General features: G+C 51.0%; 3 protein-coding genes across 9 annotated transcripts; 2 read left to right on the top strand and 1 right to left on the bottom strand.

Moving 5' to 3' along the window:
* Window positions 1–271: 271 nt before the first annotated feature.
* On the bottom strand, window positions 272–3,572 carry DNALI1 (dynein axonemal light intermediate chain 1). The gene is made up of 6 exons (XM_052698805.1): window positions 3,462–3,572; window positions 3,262–3,395; window positions 3,022–3,191; window positions 2,377–2,555; window positions 1,954–2,118; window positions 272–604 (listed from the first exon to the last, which is right to left on the bottom strand). Exons 1-6 carry the CDS (start codon window positions 3,540–3,542, stop codon window positions 569–571), a joined length of 765 nt encoding a protein of 254 aa, XP_052554765.1. The 5' UTR covers window positions 3,543–3,572; the 3' UTR covers window positions 272–568.
* Window positions 3,573–3,672: 100 nt separating this feature from the next.
* On the top strand, window positions 3,673–7,378 carry SNIP1 (Smad nuclear interacting protein 1). The gene is made up of 4 exons (XM_052698790.1): window positions 3,673–3,882; window positions 3,962–4,058; window positions 4,565–5,151; window positions 5,796–7,378. Exons 1-4 carry the CDS (start codon window positions 3,725–3,727, stop codon window positions 6,058–6,060), a joined length of 1,107 nt encoding a protein of 368 aa, XP_052554750.1. The 5' UTR covers window positions 3,673–3,724; the 3' UTR covers window positions 6,061–7,378.
* Window positions 7,379–9,084: 1,706 nt separating this feature from the next.
* On the top strand, window positions 9,085–15,311 carry MEAF6 (MYST/Esa1 associated factor 6). Of its 7 annotated transcripts, none has more exons than XR_008210228.1 (8): window positions 9,085–9,213; window positions 9,337–9,452; window positions 9,562–9,649; window positions 9,840–9,885; window positions 10,488–10,677; window positions 13,447–13,504; window positions 14,120–14,153; window positions 14,548–15,311. XR_008210228.1 is itself a non-coding variant. In XM_052698808.1 (8 exons), exons 1-8 carry the CDS (start codon window positions 9,118–9,120, stop codon window positions 14,554–14,556), a joined length of 609 nt encoding a protein of 202 aa, XP_052554768.1. In that variant the 5' UTR covers window positions 9,085–9,117; the 3' UTR covers window positions 14,557–15,311. The 7 variants fall into 7 exon arrangements, 5 of the variants coding, with proteins under 5 accessions (XP_052554768.1, XP_052554771.1, XP_052554766.1 ...); XR_008210227.1 differs by having other exon boundaries at window positions 13,314–13,504; window positions 14,548–14,579; XM_052698808.1 differs by lacking the exon at window positions 13,447–13,504 and adding an exon at window positions 13,314–13,343.
* The last annotated feature ends 5,507 nt before the right edge of the window (window positions 15,312–20,818 follow it).

The following is a 20,818-nucleotide window of genomic DNA, read 5'->3' as shown; positions in this document are numbered from 1 at the left end:
AGTGCTGCTTGGATACATCTTTGTTTCATTAGAAATAAGCACAGGGAGAGCTTTGGTATTGCTCATCTTAGGTGACTGCTGCTGGTTGCTGAGAAGGATTTTGGTACATAAATAACACTGACTTGCACGTGCTCAGGAAGTGCTCTAACTGCCTTGTGTCCAAGAGCTACCTAAAACCTAACAGTGAATGTGACACACGTGAGTGTAGACACTTCATAAACTGCCTCTGAATTAATTTTGTACACTTCCAGAGTAAAAACTTTAGAGATGCTTGCCTGGAAAAGCATTTATTAGTTTATTGCTTTGAAGATCATCCAGCATATTGCCAACTAGCAAGACCCAGCCATGTTCATATCAAGGAGCTGAATGCTGTGATGGCACAGGAAGAAGGCACAGTTGTTACTGAGGTTTTAAATTTCAATTCTTAACGAGAAAAAGGGAGAAATAATGCAATTAAACTGCTTTCAGTTACCGGTAAGTGAAAGTTCAGTATTGTTTTATGAAGACAAATCTTTGTCATTAATTGCAAACTTTGACAGTTCTTCTGGCCTGGAGGCCAACAAAAAATTTACTTATTTGGTGCAATGATGCTTTCAAGTTGAGCCTGAAAAGCAAATGGGAGAATCAGTCAAATTAGATTTAATCTAGAAAATAAAAACTGTGTGGCTGAGCAGTGATAAATTGTCTGTTAGATATTCAAAGAGAAGAGCTGAGTGATACTGTGGTACTGAAGAGGAACAGAGCAGGGGTTTTTCCCTAGCTACTCCATTCCTCACTACATGTTTTATAAATTAGCTTTTCATTCTTGGCATACACACTTGTTGCTTTCTGAGAAGAAAAGAGCTGGCCTTGGCTCCATACAATGAAAGACTCATTTTATAATGTAAAGCACTGAGGAGGAAATTAAATAAAAGCTGTTGAAACAGTGGTCTGAATTCTCCGATTTCAGGCTGGACTATGTTAGCTAAATTAAATATTTGGCTCTCTGGGGTTTGGAACACAAACTGACTGGAGGACAGAAGTAGCTGGGAACAGCAAGTTTTTCAGTTCCTGAGACAACTTGACGCCCAGTGAAGAGATTGATCAGAGAGCTTAAGAAGCATGTAGTGTGTGAGGCTTCCAGGGCTTTCAGATTGCTCTCTTCCTAAAGCTGCCATAAAAATAAACTACCACAGTGATACACGCACAGCTGTTAAAATACTTCAAGGAGGAAACACGGCTTCAGCCCTGCACATATTTGCTCCAACAGTTACTGTATTTTGTGCCCTAAAACACTTCAAGATGGCCTGAGGCTGTTAATGGTTTAGAAAGGAAAAACTGTAACAATACTGAAGATCAGGAGGGCAGCTTGGTGTAAAGGAAGTATTTCAGCTCCAGCCAGAAACATTTATGGTTATGATTACACTTTTTTTTTTCCCTTCTGAAAGCAAAGTAATTGACAGAAGCTCTGCTTTCATTAAAGTAGCATATACAGAATTACTCCTTTCAGATACAAAACAATTTCAGTAATCCAGTCGAGATCACCATGGGACATAACGTGTTTTCCACGAGCAACAAGTGAATAGGAAGAATGCTTCTACCTCCATCACAGTAATTACACCTCAAATGTGATGTAACAGATTTCTGGAGGCTAGAGATGTCAGTGACGTGTGCTCACCCTTCCTAGGTTTTGTGTTGTCCATAGTTCTATTATCTTACATTGAAATGGGAAGTTGCAGGAATGTGTGAGGGCATTCTCACTGTACTACAAGTCTGCTGCTAAATAATTGTAGTAAGAAAGCATAAAACTTGTGCTCTTTTCCCCATTTCACTGAGAACTTAAAGCATTAATACAAATGCATCATAAATGGAACTCCTATTGAACTGAAAGGATAAAATTAGTTCCTTTTAAATCTTTGATTGCAAAATGCTTGGCTTTACCATCACTAATTAGAACTGCGTTTCTTTACTAACCTTCAGCTGTTGATTGGTTCTCTTCAGGAACTGGACCTCTTCAGTGTGTTTCTTTTCCTCTATCTGTCGCCTTTCAGTCTCACGTTTCTCAATAGCTTCACATTTTGCTTTCTCTTCGCTCACCAGTCTTTCCAGCTCCCTCTTCTCCTCTTCTAGCTCTTCAATCTCGGAAAATAATACAGATCTCTCATGTTTTGTTTGCCATTAATCAATTTTCTACTATGCTGAGACAATGCTATGTTGTACGGTCTTTAAAATGCTACAGGAATAGTAGCAGATCATTTATGAAACGCAGCCTTTAAGGCAAGTATTGGATACACTTTACTGCCATCCAGTGGAAGCAGAAATAACTGATTTTGATACAGAAGCCCATAGCTTAGCTTTCTTCATGCCATACAGCATAAGGGTAACAAACCAGCTTACTCTTTTTTCCATGTCAGATTTGCCTTGCTCTGCTTGCAGTGCCTTCCGCATGCCAAAGGCAATGCTGCTCTCGTACAACGTCTGGTAAGCAGCAATTGTCATTTGGATCTCATCCCTGACTCGAAGCAGCAGCAGTCCTCGCTCTGCACAGTTAATTGTGGTTTCACGGATCAGCTCATCTTTAAAGACAAGGTACAGCGACAGAGTTACATTGAGTTGGGAATGCTGGGTGTGCACAATGTGCAGGGCTAGTTGTCTTTGCCCTGTTCTCTGCACCACAAAAGCAGCATCGATGTAACTGGAGACGGTCATAATTTTGTTTGCTGTATTACAGCTGTAGCATCAAGTGCTACCTAACAAAACCACAGGCATGAAGTAGAGGGGTGGTACAAGAAAGGTAAGAACACATAACAGCAAAACCCTTCACACTTGTAATGGTTTTATGCAGCTTTCAGCACTCCAGCAGAACTCGGTTTAACCAAACAGCCATCTCTTGCTGGCAACACTAGGAGTGGCAAAGGGTTTTAACTTAACTGCTGTGTATAACTAACGCAATGCTAAGCCCCTGTATCTTTTATATATGTGTACAATGCCTGTTCCAGGCTGTGCTTTTAAGGCAGCTGTGTGGATACCAGGAGCACTGACCGAAGCACTGTGAGTACAGCTCCCTTCGCACGGGGCAGATGCCTGTTTCTCTCGCCTGCCTTTGTTGCAGCTTCAGGTCCAGCTGCTCCTGCAGCTGCACGACGTCCAGCCGGGTGCTGGGAGCGCTGGAAACCTCCTGCACCCACAGCCGGTTGTCCTCCTCCCACGTCCTGCACAGAAAAGCAGCAGCTCAGCGGGGCGGCCCCGAGGAACGGCTCGGCGGATCCCCAACCGGCTCACCGGGGCGGTAGGATGGCGTTCAGAATCTCCTGCGGTTCCTTCGCTGACGCGGCGGCGGCGGCCGTGCGAGGTCGGGGCGGCGGGACGGGACCCGGCGGCGGGGAGGGCTGCGGGATGGCCTTCAGCGGGAGGGCCTGAGGGGAGAGAGCGGTGGGTGCGGGCCGGGCTCGGCACAGGCCGCTCCTCCCCGCCCCACTCACCTCCGGGGAGCGCTTCTCGGTGCGGCGGCTGACGAGCATCGGCGGGTTGTAGCGCAGCAGCGAGTCCGGCGGCGGGATCATGGCGGCGGCCGTCGCTATGGCAACCGCGCCGCTCGTTTTTTTTCCATAAGGCGCATGCGCGGAGCGGAAGGCAGCGTGCCTACGCAGGCGCGTTATACAGCGGCTCTGGGAGAAGTACTTCCGGGTGACTGCGCGCGGGCCGGAAGCGGCGCGTACTTCCGTTTGTGGCGGCTCGCGGCACCATGGAGGCCGCAGCCGAACGGCGACGGGAGCGGCGGCGGCGGGAGGTGGCAGTGAAGGCCGAGAAGCGGAGCCCGCGGCGGTCCGGTTCCCGTTCGGCGCGTGGCAGCCAATCGCCGCCGGCCGAGGAGCGGCGGGGCAGCCGCGGCAGGAGCAGCAGGTAGGAGGCCTCCTGGCGGCCCCGCGCCGCGGCCCGCAGCCCGCGGGCCCCGCTTACTTTTCGTGTCCTTGTCTTAAAGATCGCCCAAAAGGAAGAGCAAGTCCGGCCGGAGGAGCAAATCTCCGCGCGGCAGGCGGAGCCGGAGTCCGCATCACGGGGCTGTGAGGGTAAAGCAGGTAAATGGCGTTGGGAGCAGCGAGGCCCGGCTCTGTGAGCTGCCCGCCGCTCGGCTCTGCACACAAGAGTGGCGGCGGGGCCCGGGGTGCGTCCTGCTGCGGCCGTGAGATGCGTGCGGAGGTACGGAACCGGCTTCTGATCTGGAAGCCCTCTGATCCTTGTAGAGCATCTCTTTAGGAGTGTAATATCTCGTTGCTCCCTGCTTCATGTTGTGCTATGAGGAACCGATTATTTGTACCTTTTAGTGAGCCTCTGTCACTTCTGCAGGCTGACCCTGAAAGCTTCCTTTTTCCTGATGTTGATGATGCATTGCTCTCCCTCAGTCTTGCGTTATTCAGCCCAAGTTCAGTTTGCAAGGAAATAACTTTATCTAGATATACATGTCACATATTCCAGTCTCTGTTTTTCATATATTGATCTGTGATCTCTTTTGAAACTGAACCTGCTGTTCTTTCATTCTTATTCTAGTTCCGTTGCTAGAAGTCTTTTATTTTCTTTTCCTCAGGAACGAGATGACCATCCTCGTAGAGGAAACGAGGAGCGAAAGCAGAGACACGCATCAGAGCAGGAACACAGGAGAGACAGAAGCGGTGAGAGAGACAGGCACAGAGATCACTCAGACAGGAGGAAAAATCCAAGTGAAAGGCCTGGGGGTCGAGGCCACGAGCGAGAGAGAGATGTTCAGAACATCCGTGAGCAGCAAGCGGAGAGGGAGTTCTATAATGAGAAAAGACGAGAGCATCGACAGAATAACGAGAGCAGCGGTCTCGACCAGAATCCAGAACACAGGCAATCTGATAATAAACCAAAAGATAAAGCTGTAAACAAAGAAAAACCGAGCTTTGAACTGTCTGGTGCCCTTCTGGAGGATACCAACACTTTCCGAGGCGTCGTGATCAAGTACAGCGAGCCCCCAGAAGCTCGGATTCCAAAGAAACGATGGCGCCTTTATCCTTTCAAAAATGATGAGTTCCTGCCAGTCATGTACATTCACAGGCAGAGTGCTTATCTGCTGGGCAGGCACCGCAGGATAGCAGATATCCCCATCGACCATCCCTCCTGCTCCAAGCAGCACGCTGTGTTCCAGTACCGGTCAGTATTGCTCTGTATCCATCTGGTAGATTGGGGTTATTTGGTCACTCGTGTGCAAAAAAAAATCAAACAAAGTGGATGTGCACAGTTTAGAAAGTGCATTTTGCTCAGAGGTTTTTAGATAAATGGAATTGAGGTATGACTGGAGCATATTAGCATAGCAATAATCAGAAATATCTATAATTCCTTTTCGTTTAACCATAAGCAGCCTTTTAGTGAGAGAAATAGTCTTTAGTAAGCCACAGCAGGATTAAATACAGAACTGTATCTGTATCTGGAGTAATTAGCAGGTGGAATTGGCAGTAAAAAACCTTTCAAGGAGAGCTTTTCATTTGGTCTTTCACAACAAAGACTGCTGATCTCCTTTGGAAACAGCAGGGGTTGCGTGCTTCTGGAGACAGAGTTGCTCTCTTAAGGAGCAGCCATCTGTTCTGTTTCAGGAATTACTGTGTTGCATCATAAGAAGTTTTAGGGGTGAAGCAGTTCTGTCAGAATCGGAGCTTTTCCGTGTCCCATCTCTCATGACTCTCATTGTTCTTGCTCAGATCTTTGAAGTACGGTTAAGTATGCACTGCAGTGAGGCTGGTGGGTTGGAAAATCCCTGTGTTGTGATCAGAATGATGTGGGTTTTCTTGTTTTGCCAGGCTTGTGGAGCACACTCGTGCCGACGGCACAGTTGGCCGCAGAGTGAAGCCGTATATCATCGACCTTGGCTCTGGCAATGGTACTTTTCTAAACAACCAGAGGATTGAGCCGCAGCGTTACTACGAACTGAAGGAGAAGGACGTACTGAAATTTGGATTCAGCAGCAGGGAGTATGTTCTCCTCCACGAATCTTCAGATAAATCTGAGGCCAACGCAAAGGACGATGACGAAGAGGAGGAGAAGGAGGAAGAGTCTGACAGTTAACAGAAGAGAAGGAAATTGGGGACGGGGGAGCAGGGGAGGGAAATCTTTTTTTCAATAAAACATGCATTGGGATGTAAACTTTGGAGCATCAAAGCGCTGATGCTTCTCACTGCCTTAAAGTCCTTCTTCTGTTGCTGAATGGCTCTCATGGTTTATTTCGGGGGACTCCACTGAATATTTGTCTCTGGTAGGTCTGCGTGTCAGGAAATCCAGGTCATTCTTCCCATCCTAACAAGCAAAAAGGCACCTGGATGTGAATGTTCTGATGCTGGAAACGTTCAGCAAATGTTCAAAGACTTTCTTCTTCTGGAAAAAATGATGTAGAACGCAGCAAGCGTATTTAAAAATATTTTTATTAACTGTTTTGTCATAATCCCTTCAGAATGCTACTGAACTGAGATCTTAGTTAAAGTGTAACCCGATGCATTTTTTTGTAACATGTCTTGTTTGGTAGAGTTTGCCAAATTTCCTTGGCCATTTAGGAGTTCTGGACAGGAGAATTTACCTAAAGAGAAATATTGCAAAGCCCCCCCAGGTGTTTGTGTGTCCTGGGTTGTTGGTTTGCACTGTGAGCACTCGGAGCAATGGGCATTTCACCAGGATGTGCTGTTCCAAGGTAAGTCCAAATAAAAGGAACTGCTTCCTGGGGCTTTAGGCTGCAGTAATATGGTTTGGGAGGGCTGAGGTCTACATCAGTGCACATCCAGTATGCAATGCAGCAAAGAATGCTGCAACTGTGATGGATGTTGAGTTTCTCCTCCTAAAGCTTGGGCCTTTGTTTCTGTCAGCTCCATGAGTAACTTAATGTTTTTGTTTGTAATTGTACTTGTTATGTGGTGGCATGTTTTTACTGGTTTGCACTATTTAAATTTTCTTTATATATATTAAAAAAAAAAAAAAAAAAAGGAACTATCATTGGTTTGTAACAATCTGCCCTACTGGAAAAGAAAACAACGCTTTAGGAAGAGGTAAACAAAGCCAGTTCCACTCAATGAAAGAAAATGCATCTTGCCTATTTGTGGATGTCTTCTTCCTATGGTTGATAAAGGAAACATAAGACTTTCTACACTGTTGACTGCTCAGCCTGGGTGTTTGTTCTGTGGCCACACACACTGTTCTGACATGCTGTGTACATACACTGTGTATACAAACGTGCTGTGCTGTATGCACACTGGATTTATGGTGTAAATATGGGCTGCTGATGTAGGTTTTCAAGTAGTAAGCAGGATGGATCTTGACTAGAAGGCTCTCCTTTATATATACACACTCTAGAGGTTTTTAAATAAAGAATTTGTAAATTTAGCCCTATTTACCTTTAGCTGTGATGTTTTTCTAATGTCCCGTTTTCCCCCTTTGCGTCCTCTGCAATAGATGCACTCATTTGAAAGGGAAAGGTGGGAGAGATGCTGACCCTGAGGGAACGTGTTGCAGCTGTTAAGAGGTTTAACAGCTGTAGAACTCGCAGATTGTTGTAACTCATGCAGATGTTTGTTACTGGACTATTGATCCTTTAGCAGCAGGACTGGATGGATTCAGTGATCCCTGGGGTGGTGATAGGGCTGCAGCTGCCTCGCTGCTCTGCAGGGCTGTGAGTGCATCTCGTCCAGCTTGGGCTGCGTGTGTCCCTGTGAAGGAAACACCAAAGTGACCCCGGCAATCCTCAGCTATGGGGGAAGGCTGGGGTTACCGTGTGGTGCAGCAGCACAGCTCTTGTTTTGCTGTACCACTGCTGATGGTTTGCCTGGCAGGGGAGCACAGACTGCTGACGGTGGGACTGCGCTGCGCCGAGTGGTGACAGAACCAACATAAGCCTCTGCCTGGGAGCGGCGCAGCATCTGATCTCAGGTCTCATCATTGATTGCCTTCGTTTCAGTGCGAGTTTTTTCATTATTCAGGTTCTGAAGCTGGATGGGTTCTGTGGAGCAGCGGGGAGCCCTGAGAGCCCTGCCTTTGGGCTGCTGAGCGGGCAGAGGGGTTCAGCCTTGGGCTTGGAGTTGGCCTTGTTTGCTGTGCCTGCTGGTTTGTGCTGCAGCCTCCATCTGAGCGCTGCTTCAAGCACAGCCCCAAATCCAGTGCACCTCAGCAAGTTTGCTGATGACACCAAGCTGAGCGGTGCTGTTGACACGGTGGAAGGAAGGGGTGCCATTCAGAGGGACCTCAACAGGCTGGAAAGGTGGACCTGGGTGAACCTGATGATGTTCCACACAGCAAAGTGCAAGGAATCCCAGGCATCCATAGGGACTGGAAGAAGCGGTCCTTGAGAGCAGCCCTGCAGAGAAGGACCTGGGGGTCCTGATGGATGAAAAGCTGAACATGAGCCAGCAGTGTGCTACTGCAGCTCAGAAATGGGATCCTGGGCTCCATCAGAAGAGGGGTGGCCAGCAGGGACAGGGAGGTGATTGTCCCTCTCTACTCTGCCCTTGTGAGGCCCCATCTGCAGCACTGCGTCCAGATCTGGAGCCCCCAGTGTAAGACAGACAGGGAGCTGTTGGAGAGGGTCCAGAGGAGCCACAAAGATGATCAGGGGGCTGCAGAAGACAGGCTGAGGGAGCTGGGCTTGTTCAGCCTGGAGAACAGAAGGCTGCAGGGTGACCTCATTGCAGCCTTCAGTACCTAAAGGGAGCCTAGAAACAGGAGGGGAATCAACTCTTGGAAAGGGGAGATAACAGCAGGACAAGGGGAAATGGTTTGAATTGAGGGAGGGCAGATTGAGGTTGGATGTGAGCGGGAAGTTCTTTGCTATGAGAGTGGTGAGGTGCTGGAACAGCTGCCCAGAGAGGCTGTGATGCCCCGTCCATCCCTGGAGGTGTTCAAGGCCGGGTTGGATGGGGCCCTGGGCTGCTGTGAAATGTGGAGGTTGGTGGCCCTGCGTGTGGCGGGGTTTGGAGCTTCGTGACTCCTGAGCTCCCTTCCAACCCCGGCCATCCTGTGAACCCCGCCGGCCCTCAGCTCTGCTCGCAGTTCCCGTTTCCCCATCGGGGCGGCGCGGAGCTCAGCGCTGCCCCCCGCCGGCTCCTCCCCGCAGCCCCGCCCGCTCAGCGCAGGGCCGCAGCCGCCATGGCCGCGCTGCACGCCAAGGCCGGCGGACCTCCGCAGATCCCCGATACCCGGCGGGAGCTGGCCGAGCTGGTGAAGCGCAAACAGGAGCTGGCGGTGAGCTGGGCGCGGAGCGGGGCGGGGAGGCGGCGGGGCGGACGGGCGGTGAACGGCGATGAACGGCGGTCGCGGCCGTCGCCGTGCGGCGGGGCCCGGCCCGCTCAGCGCTTTGCCCGGCAGGAGACGCTGGCCAACCTGGAGCGGCAGATCTACGCGTTCGAAGGCAGCTACCTGGAGGACACGCAGATGTACGGCAACATCATCCGCGGATGGGACCGTTACCTCACCAACCAGAAGTACGGACCAACCTCCCCTTCCCTTCCCCAACCGCCTTCCAACCCCCCCCCCCCCCCCATCCACCCCCCCAATCCCCGGTCCTCCTCCATCCTCCTCTCTCCTTTGCAGGAACTCCAACAGCAAAAACGACCGCAGGAACCGCAAGTTTAAGGAGGCTGAGCGGCTCTTCAGCAAATCCTCGGTCACTTCTGCAGCGGTGAGTGCTGCAGGGATGCTCCCCCCTTCCCCCCCCTGTGACCCTGCACATCTCATCGACTTCCAACCCCCTGCTCACATTGCTCCTTTTCGACCGTTCTGTGATTCCGTGACACCCCCACGGGGCTGAGTTCCCACAGACATCTGTTAAGCAACATCCCTGCTGTCATTAACTGCCCATTTCTTTCCAGGCGGTCAGTGCGTTAGCTGGAGTTCAGGATCAGCTCATTGAGAAGCGTAAGTCACCTTTTCCTTTCTCCCTCCGTTGGCAGAATTGGGAAGAATTAAACTTCTCCTCACAGCTCGGCCCCATCTTCGCTTCACTGGGCTCTGCTGTCTGCTCTGAATGGAGAAACAAGGACTGAAGCGATGCATTTCAGTGCCTGTGTCTCTCCATCAGTTGCACGTGGCTGTGGGAGAAGATGAGAGCTCCAATTCTGGAGGCTGCAGACCTTTCCTTCTGCTGTCGCCATAACTTCTGAAAGAGTGATCAGGCACTGCAATGGGCTGCCCAGGGAGGTGGTGGAGTCACCGACCCTGGAGGTGTTCAAGGAACGTTTGGACGTTGTGTTGAGGGACGTGGTTTAGTGAGAACTGTAGATGGTAGATGGTTGGGCTGGGTGGTGCTGTGGTTCTTTTCCAGCCTTGGTGATTCTATGATTCTATAACTCTGGGTTCACCGTGTGCTGATCAGGTGCTGCGTTTCCAGTTCTTGGCACCAGAAACTTCAGTTTCTGTAGTGTCTGTAGTTCTTCTCCCCGACTCTTTGCAGGAGCAGCCTGAGATGTGAAGTGTGGGGACGTAACCACTGGGCTGCTCTGCTTCTCATCCCATTGCAGGTGAACCGGGCAGCGGGACGGAAAGCGACACCTCTCCAGACTTCCACAATCAGGAGAACGAACCCAGCCAGGAGGATGCTGAGGAGCTGGATGGATCTGTGCAGGGGGTGAAACCCCAAAAAGCCGCTTCCTCCACTTCTGGGAGCCACCACAGCAGCCACAAAAAACGGAAGAACAAAAATCGGCACAGGTCAGTGGCACCAGCAGCCTTCTAGTAGCGCACTGGGAATGGTTAGCTCTTGTTGAACGGGCTTAATTATGTGAAGGGAGCTGATAAGTTGTGAGCATAACAAAGTGTTCAGGTCGTTTGGTGACATCACTTGCTTGGAAGCTGTGTGCAGCCTGTGCTCCTGCTGTGTCAGGGAGGGGAAGGCATGTGAGGCAGCTCAACAGTCAGCACAGGGTACTCACAGCTCAGAGACGGTGGTGTTTTTGACCAGGCCTCGTCGGTTCTTTTCTCTTTCAAGCAGAATAAAGCTGTCTTCCCTGCAGTAGGGGAAGATTACAGTCCTGGTCTCCTGTGATTGTTCCTTGGTTTCTACAGAGCCAAGGAAGATAGGAATGTCACTGCTTTCTCTGGAGAAGGAGGATGGGAAAACAACTTAGAGTGTTTTGGGGGCTGCTGACTCTCAGTATCTTTACTGCATTTTCTACTCCAAACCTTTTCTGTTGTCATGTCCCATGGTCATTTGATTACAGCTTGTACAAGTTGCTTTATCACACAGACCACTAGTTTTTGTTATTAAACTGCCCTGAAATTCACGTGAAACAGCTCTCCTCAACTCTTTATGATTGAATTTAGGCGACCACTTCTACCCCTTAAGGCTTGCCTTCAAGGCACAGTGGGCTGAAGGCCCAGAAATTGGGAATCATTGAGTTCGAGAGCTGCTTTCCCTGGCTCAGTGTAACCTGCACATTAGGTATCATTACTGAGCTGGTTGGCTTTGGGTCCGGGTGGAGGTTCCTCTTTGAGGAGCCTTCCCATTCAATTGCAAATGTTTTAAATAGCAGCGATAGATGTCACAGTGACTGCTGGGAAAAGGTCTGAGAGACACCGAGGTAGGTACAGTGCCTGCAAACTAATTAACTACTGCTTCTTCTTAGTTAGGTTTTCTGTCATTAGCATTTTTAATTGCTAGGTCAGGATTTTCTTCCCGCAGCAGCCTTCATCAGGCACACATCCCAAAGTGTTGGATGTCCTTTTTGGTTCCTCCTGAGCTAGGAACCAGAAGCAGTTCAGAAGTGTTTTTTAGCCCGCAGACAGTTGGGAGGAAGGCCAGAAGTAGCAGAGTACATCTCTAAACCACTTCAGAGAAGCAGTCTGTACAACTGAGGTACAGCATGAGAGCAGATTACAGAGCACTGCTGAGCACTTACATGGAGCACGAAGCAATCTGCTGCAGGACAGTGGGGGCCAGTGCAAATGCCATAAATAATATAAACTCTTTTGCTCCATTGCATAACCCAAACTGTAGTGATGAGAGTTAGGAAGAAACTGCCCTACTGGAAGCTTGTGTGGCTTTGGGCTTTCTTCTGCATGCCTTCCTGTGAAGCAGCTGATACGGGCTACTGTTGGAGACAGAATATTGGACATGAGGAGCCCTGGTCTGCACTGGTATGGCAATTCTTATCATCCTAAGAGATGCATCCAAGTACAGAAAGGATTTTGCAGATATTGTGTAATGCTTAACAAGGCCAGGTAGTGGAAAGTAATTACGTTGGTCTGCAATGCAAACTGTTAGAAGTTGTGATTGCTGCTAACGATTGCTGCTGCTGTCCCCTAAATTTCAGCAGAAGAGCCCAAATGATCTTCAAGGTTTGAACCAAACAAAAGCCAGTCTCAATCTTTTTAATGGCACAGCTCATTCAGAAGCTCTTTCATTTCCAGCATGCGTTTGAGTTCTGCTCACCTGTTCCTGAAGGACTGGGAGGTGCTGGGAATGGATGCTCTGAAGGTGCACTGACTCCACGTAGCTCCAGTTTTTCTCACTCTTGTGCCACCAGTGGCAGCGAGGAGAGTTGGATTCAGATTGAGCAGAGCTTGTGTGAATAGCTGGTAATAATTCCTGACAATTAAAGCAGGAGCTCACGTGGCAGTGTTTTATTGAAACCACCCTCTGTTCCCTCAGACCACAGAAGGCCCAGATGATGATTCTCATGGCTAAAAAGTGTTTCAGGGGAAAACAGCCCTCCTTCCTCTTAGAGACCCAGCGCTGAGAAGCGCCAAGCAGAGCTTTGGGGCAGAGCGCAGTGCCATCAGTGCTGGGTGCTGACAGGTGGGGTGGGAATGCAGCAAGCCATGGTTGGACTTGAGAGCTCCCAAAGGGATGTTTGGGTGCAAGGGGAGTGGGGTGTGCATTGAGGGAGCGTCGAGCGCCTGCGTGGCCACGCAGCTTCATGGTTGTCTCCACCTCTGCCTGAACAAGCTTTGCTTTGCTCAGTAATCCAGCCAAAGCCGCTGCTTCCTGACCACCCGTTGGGTTCTGTGAGCAAATCCGTGCTTTGATCTGTGAGCTCTGCAGCCCTCAGCACGCAGCGCTCCCTGCGTAACACCGCTCCTAACACCTCCATCCCCACCATCCACCTGGGGCTGGGGCTCTGTCAGACCTGCAGTGCTTATGTTGTTGTTGTTGTTGTGCCCCGTTCTGGTTCAAGAACCTTCAAGTTACCTTTCGGAACTTTGTGGCGTTTTGAACACTGGCTTTCATTGGTTTATTTACTTATTTATTTGTAGTATTCTCGCTAGGGTGGCTAATCGACTAATTTATTTAATTCGTTAGTGTATTAATTTCTATTGCTTTCTTCCTTTCAAATGCTGCCCCTCAGCCCGTCTGGCATGTTTGATTATGACTTTGAGTAAGTTTGACTTGAATTAGTACTTGTGCTGTGTTGTTAGTGTGTAGACACCAATGTGCCTTTTGAGACCTTTCTAACCCATAGTTTATCTGTTTAATTGTAGGTATGTATATTAGGTTAGGCTGGGAAGTTTTTTTAAAAAACAGAAAAGCGTGATGGAGGTAACATTTTATTTAATAACTTCAGCAAAATTAAATTAACTTCACTCTCCTTGACCTCTCTGTTCCGTTTTTTAAGTAGATCAACTCTTTAACTTAAACGTGTCGTTTAAAAACTGATTCTTCTGGCTTTGCTTCTGAAGGAGATCAGTGTAGATTTGGTTGTTTCCTTCTGGACATCCATAACCAACTCCGTACCTCTGTCTCCTGTAATCCCTGCCATCTTAAACTCCTCTCTCTGTCCCTAGTAAATAACCCTTGCCACTATGTCTGGATAATTACCTGTGGCATAGTTACACATCTAACAGTGAACATAGAGCATGCATGTGTAACAGTATTTCCTTGTGCTGCACAACTTCCCTGTGATTTTTATTAACTCTTTTCCTGAATGGAACGGAATATGCATTGTGGCAAAGAACAAAGAATCCACTCTCCTTCTCTTTGCTGTTCTCTTGTAATGTTGGGACAGTGATTTGGCTCAGCCCAATCGAGAATGTGGATTGAATTAACCGAATAGCCTTTGTCGTAGCCTGTGCCATATTCAGTAGCTGGTTCTTTGCAACCTACTGTTTGTGTCGTGTATTGAAATGGACGTTTCTCTTATCTTTCCAACCACAGGATTGATCTCAAGTTAAACAAAAAGCCGAGAGCTGTAAGTATCAGTGCTCTGTCATTGTTTTTGTTGCTCATCCTGGAAAGCCTCCTCTGCCGTGATAGGAGATGTTGTTTGTTGTGCTTGGGGAATGTGTAGGGATGAAGTGTAAGCGTTGTCTTCCAGATTTGATAGTGAAAAAGCCCAGGTGGGCTCATTACGGAGCAAGGTTGCACTTCAGCCGTGTGCACGTGAACAAAAAAGCTGTTCTGCATCTTTCTGTTCTGTCATGAAGTGCACCAATAAAAGCACCTGGTTTGGGCTGAAAACAAATCTCTTTTCTCTTTTGCCTTCAGCTCATGGCGTGTAGAATGAGAGAAGGCAAGGAATCCCAGCTCTGCCAGCAGAGGTGGAAGTAGAAAGGTCTTAACGTGCCCATCTTCTGTCTCTGCAGGACTACTAGACACATCAGTGCTGAAGATTCTGGGATCCGGTCCTACATGAATCCCCACCAAGAATAACTCCAGTCATCTGAACGAGCACAGTGGCAGCTCTCTGGCCACGTGTGTGCAGAAGGGAGCCATCCACTCTAACCAGCTCAAGGGGGAGAAAGCCTTGGACATGTCTTTGCATCATTTGTAGACACCCTGACTGACAGGAGATGAAGGTGTAGTAGTAGTAGTCCTCAATTCCTGGCTATTCTGTGCTTCCAGCTCAGTCAGGAGCTTCCTTCAATTGGCTGATCTTAGTGCTGCCTCTGTAAAACCGTGGGGAGGCATTTCCTTTCCTGCTGGAATAGGGCTGTGATTCACTGTGTCCCATCCACGCTGTAAGACTTAGGTTCCTTTTGTTACTGAGACGTAGCTTTGTGGTTTTGTTTGTTTCTTTGTGGTTTTGTTTTGTTTTTTTTAAACCAAAGTGCATCGTTAATAAATGGGCTTCTGGTTTGTTTTAATGCCTGTAGAGAGGAAGGCTCTTCGTTCTGTGGAACAGCTCAGTTTGGTTTGTAGGTAAGCAGAGAACAAAGCAGTCATCCAGTTTCTCTGACTTTTCTTTTGAATGCCATCCCCTGAAGTTGGCACAGTGCTTTTAGACGCAGAGGAGGCTGGAGCTCAGAGCCACCTTGCTCTCTGCTATCTTTTGACATTGGGTAGATTCTCTTTTTAATACAAACTTCCCTCATTTGTACATAAACAATAAAAGTCACATTCGTCTCTCTTCCCGTGTTCTGTTCAGTCAAAATATTGTCTCCCGGTGCTTTTTATTCTCCGTCAGCTTTGTGGGGAGTTTGCTGCAGCTCCTCCACTTTCACATAGCAGCTGCTTTCGTCCCATGACCCTTTGGAGGAATCATTTGTGCTTGCTCTCCTGCGGTAGACATAACATGGAGTGCTTGAAAGGATTGCCAGGCATTAATCTCCAGCCATGTTCAACTAATCCTGCATCAAGGTAGGGCTTGGATGGCAGGCAGTCCTCAGTGCTGCTGGCGGCGTGCCTGCAGATAAGGGATGAGCAATTTGGATTGCTGCTGGGAAAGCACACAGAGGGGTGAATGTTTGGTGCTTTTCACAGTGGCCGAGTCAAGATAGCAGTGTGGAAAGCAGCTGTGCCTTTCCCAAGGTGGGGTATTGCCAGTTTCCTGTGCTGGGATGCTTTTGCTTGCTTAATCAGTTCGGAGGGAGAGAGAGTGCTGTGTAAAAAGTTGTAGCACTTGCCTTACAGCCTTCCATGTACTTCTATGTGCACTTGTTACAGCGGAGCCTGAATTCTGCTCTGCTGCACTTCTCCTTTCCTGGGGTCCTGCATTGCAGCTCCTTGTGGCAGCAGCAGCCACCATCTCCCCTATGCAACCCTGCCATGCAGGACCTGCAGGTGAAGGTGAACACAGGAGCACAGTTCCCCCTTGTTTTCTCGTTAGGGAATGGAGGCAGCTCTGTGTTTGCTCCTGGTGGCTCCTGCCTTAGCCCACAGCAGTGTGTGCTGGTGCTGCTGCTCGGCCACAGGGAGCTGCTAGGACAGAGTGGCTTAATGGGAGAGCAGTAAAGCTGCCCTACTTTTTTGTGTTTAAATTTATTCCTCTTAAGAGGTAAAAGAGAGAGGAATAGAAGATGTAGGAAATAGCATACAGTCCTAACAGGGCCTGCTTTGCTATAGCTGTGGAAAAAAAAGACGACTTAGCTGATGGTTTCTGACTACTTGACCTTGGTACAAAAGCTGCTTTTCTCTGGGGCTCTTTTTCCCTGGTGCTGCCGTTCCAAAGCAAGGTTTATAAAGGCCTGACCTCGAGGGGTCCGTGCTGCACCTCTGACCTCAGGGACAGCGTTGGACCTTTTGGGCTGGAAAGTCTCCCCTGCAGAGAAACAGCAAAAGGGCTTCATGTCACACAGAGAGCCTCACGTGCCGGAGATTTTATGGCAAAGCGTCCGTCGGGTCTGCGTCCCTGCAATATGGACTGGGGGTGCTGCAACCTTCCCCAGCAGTGCTTGTCCCTGAGGGAAAGGGACAAACAGACTCAGTCGGTTCTGATTGAGGAGATGGCTGCCCATCACGGTGTTCAAGGAGCCCCGTCCCGTCCTGCTGCAGCTTTCAGACTGAGAAACCACGGTGTCCACTGGGGTCTGCTCCAGCAGAGGGAGCAGAACTGCGCGTCCCAGAGCAAAAGCTGTCGGCAGTGATAGCGCTGCAGCATCAGCTCCCTCGAGGTGCTGTTGTAATGGGAGTTTGAGTCTGCTCAGTTTGAGCACAGCAGCACTGCCACCTGCACCAGGGGTGTGTGGCAGAGCCTGGGCCAGGCTGGCATCGCCTGAACTTTCCCCTCTATTTCTTGAGACCTTTATTTCTCTTCCTGCACAGCTGGAGGGTGTAAAGCTCCCCAGGCCGGGACAGCTGACCTTGAACCTGGCTGCCCAGGCTTTACTTCAATGCCAATGAAAGCCAAATACAGTTACAATAAAGTCCTTTGCTTGCAGAAGATGAATCCCGAGCAAAGAGCGGTGGTGGCCCAGCAGCCACTGTCCTTATGGTGACTGAAGGTAGAGCAGAAGTACCCCTAATCCCTGGCACAGCCTCATCAGCAAGAGGATTAGGCAGGCATTTAGCAATCCTGAGCAACGGGCTGAAGGCATAGCAGCAGGCAGGAGGAGCAGCAGCCTCCACAGCCTTGCCCAGCAGCTCTCCCTGCACCTCCTGCCCGAGTTGAGCTGGGCTGCACTGCCAGGTAAGTGGGCACAGCAATGGGGGAGGAGGGCTGCTCGCCCTCCTGTTGGCAGGGCTGGGAGCATCCTGCAGCCACTGCCTGTCCTGGGATCTGCAGCACGTCTCCATTCCAATCCCTGTCTGCAGGATCCCCATGAGGAAGCAGCGCAGCCCAGGGAGGCCGTGGTGGAGGCAGCTCCTGCGTTCTGGGTGCTGGCAGCTCCTGTCCCTTTCCAGGACGGCTCTGCAGGGGCTGCAGTGGCTCTGGAGGCTGTTGTGGGTTGGTGCTATGGGGCTCCCTCACTATGGGACTGCATGCATGTGTGGGCTTCGCATTGTTGTAGGATTGCAACCGGGTTCATTGGGCAGGAGGTTGTGAAGAGCCCTGAGGATGTGGGGTCTTTGCTCCCCCTTCAGACCCTGTCATCCTCAGTGGGTCCCACTGCACTGTGCTCTCCCTCAGTACCTTCTGATGTGCTACACAAGCTGCTGGGACATCACCTTCCAGTTTGCTGAAGAGGTAAAGCCCCCCCCCCACCATACACCCCCCAGTGCCCTCAGGGGCTTTCCAGCAGCGGGGACTCATGGTGACGCGGTGCTGGGTGGCAGAAGGGTCCCTATGGGCACCACACAATGGGGTTCAGTCCACGGTGCCTTCCAGCTGCTGGGAGTGGATCATGACAGTGAGGGGGGCGAGGAAGAGGAGGACGGGTCGGCTGCTGCTGTGCTGGAGCCTGAGCAGACAGGTGGGTGCTGAGGGGCAGGTGAGACCCTGGTGCCAGCTCAGGTGGAGCAGAGCTGTGGTGCCTGGGCAGTGCTGGAGCTGCAGCGGCTGCGTGATGCCAACGAGGCCACAGTGGGGAGGTTGGAGGCACTGGAGGATGATGTCCGCTTCCTCTGCACCGAGCTGGGGGCTGAGAAACTGCTGTGGAGCAGTCGGTTCTTGGAGCTGCTGCGGGAGCAGCAAGAGCTGCGGCAACGGGTGGGTACCCCTGCAGGGTCCTCAGGATCTCAAGGATCCCCTTGCTCCCCCTCCCCCCCAATACAGTCACTCATACCCTGTTCCAGCTCCTGCAGAGGGACAGCAGAGACAGCCTTGAGCTGCTGGGAGAAGCCGAGATGCTGAATGAGAATGAAGGACAGGATCCTGCAGGTAGAGCTGGGGCCGTGAGGTTGCAGCAGGGGAACAAGGAGCTGGTGTTTGGGGAAGGGGCTCCCAGCCCCTGCACATTGCCAAAGGGCTCTGCTGCATGGAGCAACACTGTCAGCTCATCCCATGCCCAGGCAGCTTCTGGAAGCCTGCGGTTCTGTGCCAGGCAGGAGCTGTAAGTGCCACTGAGAGCTGGGTACCAGGGGCTTGCTCAACCCAGAGCTGGGACACTGCAGTCCCCTCACTTTTCCATGTCCCTGTATGTGCCCATCTCATCAGCCTCATCTGATAGATTTGGTGCCAGCCGGGCCCTGCCCAGCCCTGCCTTGCCCAGCCCATTTAGCAGAACTGCAGCCATTTCCCAAAAATACAAAACTGCCAGGAGGCAGCTCGCTGTAAGCCAGCTCCCCGTGCACTTGGAGACGGGGTCCTGGCTGTGGCTCTTACTGCAGCCAGTGCTGTGCTGGAACACGGTGCTACAAGTTGTCCTCACACTCAGTGCAGAAACCCGGGAGCCAAGCGCCACTCAAGGCCACCCACTGCCTCCTGCTCTGCCCCAGGGCAAGTCACTGCTGTGTCCACAGCAATGGCAGTGCTCCCTGGGGACCCAGCCAGCATCCTCCTCAGCTGTTGCAACGCTTCGGGAGTGTCCCGGAACAAGGATTGTGGTCACTGAAAGTTCCCACCATCACCTTTCACGAGCTGGAGGAGCTGTGGCAACGGAGGGATTGCAAAACCCAAGCACTGCCCCATTTACTTCCTTCTTGGATGAATACATCCCCTCCATCAGCATCTTCCCACACGTGTTGCAACTCTGTCAGGCCCCTGGTGGAGGGACGCAGCATGGGGAACAGCTCCGGATGGGAGGTGGGATTTGTTCCAGTATGAGCATGGAGCAGCCAACACCAACCCACCTCCCCCAGAGCAGAGGGGGCTGCACGCCCTCAGCCTCTCTTCTGCTGATAAGAAATAAAGGATGGCTGCTTCCTGCAGGTCTCATTTATTCAGCATGATGCCTGCAGCTCCTGGTGCCCAGCCCTGCCCCAGGCCCTCACTGCAGCCCAACACGTGGCAGCAGCCAGCACTGTGCTGAGCACCAGGTGAATTTGTGCTGCAGCCGTGATTCACTTACGGAAACGTTCACTGTGGATGTGCAGATAGGCTCGTGCTGTTCAAAGGAGCGTGTGGCAGCAGCATTTCCTGCCGCCCTGCAGATAATCCTGCCTTCTGAGCAGCCTATGCAAACCAGCTGCTCCTCAGCTGCTCTCACTGCAGCTCCAGCCCCGTGCTCAGCCCTTCCTTGTAGGTACAGCACCAGGGCCACCACCAGCTGCCTCTGAGCTTGGCAGTGGTGGAGCCAGGCGTGCCCAGCTCTGAGCAGCTCCCAACAGGTGCCAGCTAAAGGGGAATGCAACTATCTGAGCTGGGCAGGAGAAAACTCCATGTTTCTTCTGCCTCCTCTCCAGCTGCCGCTTGCTGCGATATGGAGTTTGTGCCTGGCATCAGCACAGAACTGTGCCTTGGCACGTGGCTGAAGGTCAGCCCAAGTGTGTATGACCCTGTCCTACAGCCAGAACTGGCGTCCAGCCCCACAGCTTCTGTAGGCATAGTTCCATGCCAGCACCAGGCAGACTTGTTTGCTGCTGCTTGTCCATTAACCCTGTGTCACTGTGTAACAGCTGCCACCAACCCAGTCCTGCACTGTGCCCCACTGCAGCCCCTGCTTCCCAGGGCACTGCATGCAGGGACCGCTCCTCCCAACGTGCCCATGCAGTGCCCACACCTCAGGGAACTGATGCAATGCAAATAGCAGCAGCCTGACTCATCCTGCATTGACCTGGCTCCTGCATCGTGCTTGAAATGGGACAGCCCCACTCTTCATAGAATTGCCAGAAGCAGGGGCCCTGTAAGCTACTCACTCCCAGGACTGCTGCAGCAAAACTCAGCCACAAACTGGTCAACTTCTGCAAGAAGAAAAGCAGCATCCAAGCTAAGCACCCCAGGCCAGCACACCTGCAAGTGTGGGCGCAGCACAGCCTCTCCACTGCCTGCTCTGTGCCCCTGGCCCAGCTCTGGGTGAAGCTCTACAGCACAGCTACCCTCTGCTTCTTCCCCCCAGGCTGAGCCAGAGCTGCTCCCAGGCTGCAGAAACCTTTCCCCTGGGCCACTACACCATGCAAATCCTCCTGACCTATTGCTTCAGCAGACACTGCATTTACTCCAAAACATATTTGTGCAATGCAGGCCTTCAGGGGAGGCAGCCAGAGGAAGCACAGGGCAGCCTCTTGTTCCTGCTCTGCAGCTTCCCTGTGGGATGACGCTGGCTGCTGCTCCCCTCCGTGCTGCCATGGGGCAGAGCTCCATGCTGCTCTCAGGGAACT

This window comes from Tympanuchus pallidicinctus, unplaced genomic scaffold (genome assembly GCF_026119805.1).
Source record: "Tympanuchus pallidicinctus isolate F22 unplaced genomic scaffold, pur_lepc_1.0 scaffold33, whole genome shotgun sequence".
Classification (NCBI taxonomy): domain Eukaryota; kingdom Metazoa; phylum Chordata; class Aves; order Galliformes; family Phasianidae; genus Tympanuchus; species Tympanuchus pallidicinctus.
This window is presented reverse-complemented; position numbering and strand designations above follow the sequence as displayed.

What these genes read in the sequence shown, in the direction of transcription:
- DNALI1 (XM_052698805.1), bottom strand. Translation starts at nt 3,542, where the DNA reads ATGATCCCGCCGCCGGACTCGCTGCTGCGCTACAACCCGCCGATGCTC. An exon ending in GCTGTACTCACAGTGCTTCG is followed by an intron (nt 2,556 to 3,021) that starts GTCAGTGCTCCT and finishes TTGTCTTTAAAG; the next exon opens with ATGAGCTGATCCGTGAAACC. An exon ending in GAACCAATCAACAGCTGAAG is followed by an intron (nt 605 to 1,953) that starts GTTAGTAAAGAA and finishes TTTGCTTTTCAG; the next exon opens with GCTCAACTTGAAAGCATCAT.
- SNIP1 (XM_052698790.1), top strand. Translation starts at nt 3,725, where the DNA reads ATGGAGGCCGCAGCCGAACGGCGACGGGAGCGGCGGCGGCGGGAGGTG. An exon ending in AGCCGCGGCAGGAGCAGCAG is followed by an intron (nt 3,883 to 3,961) that starts GTAGGAGGCCTC and finishes CTTGTCTTAAAG; the next exon opens with ATCGCCCAAAAGGAAGAGCA. An exon ending in CACGCTGTGTTCCAGTACCG is followed by an intron (nt 5,152 to 5,795) that starts GTCAGTATTGCT and finishes TTGTTTTGCCAG; the next exon opens with GCTTGTGGAGCACACTCGTG.
- MEAF6 (XM_052698806.1), top strand. Translation starts at nt 9,118, where the DNA reads ATGGCCGCGCTGCACGCCAAGGCCGGCGGACCTCCGCAGATCCCCGAT. An exon ending in GGATCAGCTCATTGAGAAGC is followed by an intron (nt 9,886 to 10,487) that starts GTAAGTCACCTT and finishes ATCCCATTGCAG; the next exon opens with GTGAACCGGGCAGCGGGACG. An exon ending in AAGAACAAAAATCGGCACAG is followed by an intron (nt 10,678 to 13,313) that starts GTCAGTGGCACC and finishes GCTGCCCCTCAG; the next exon opens with CCCGTCTGGCATGTTTGATT.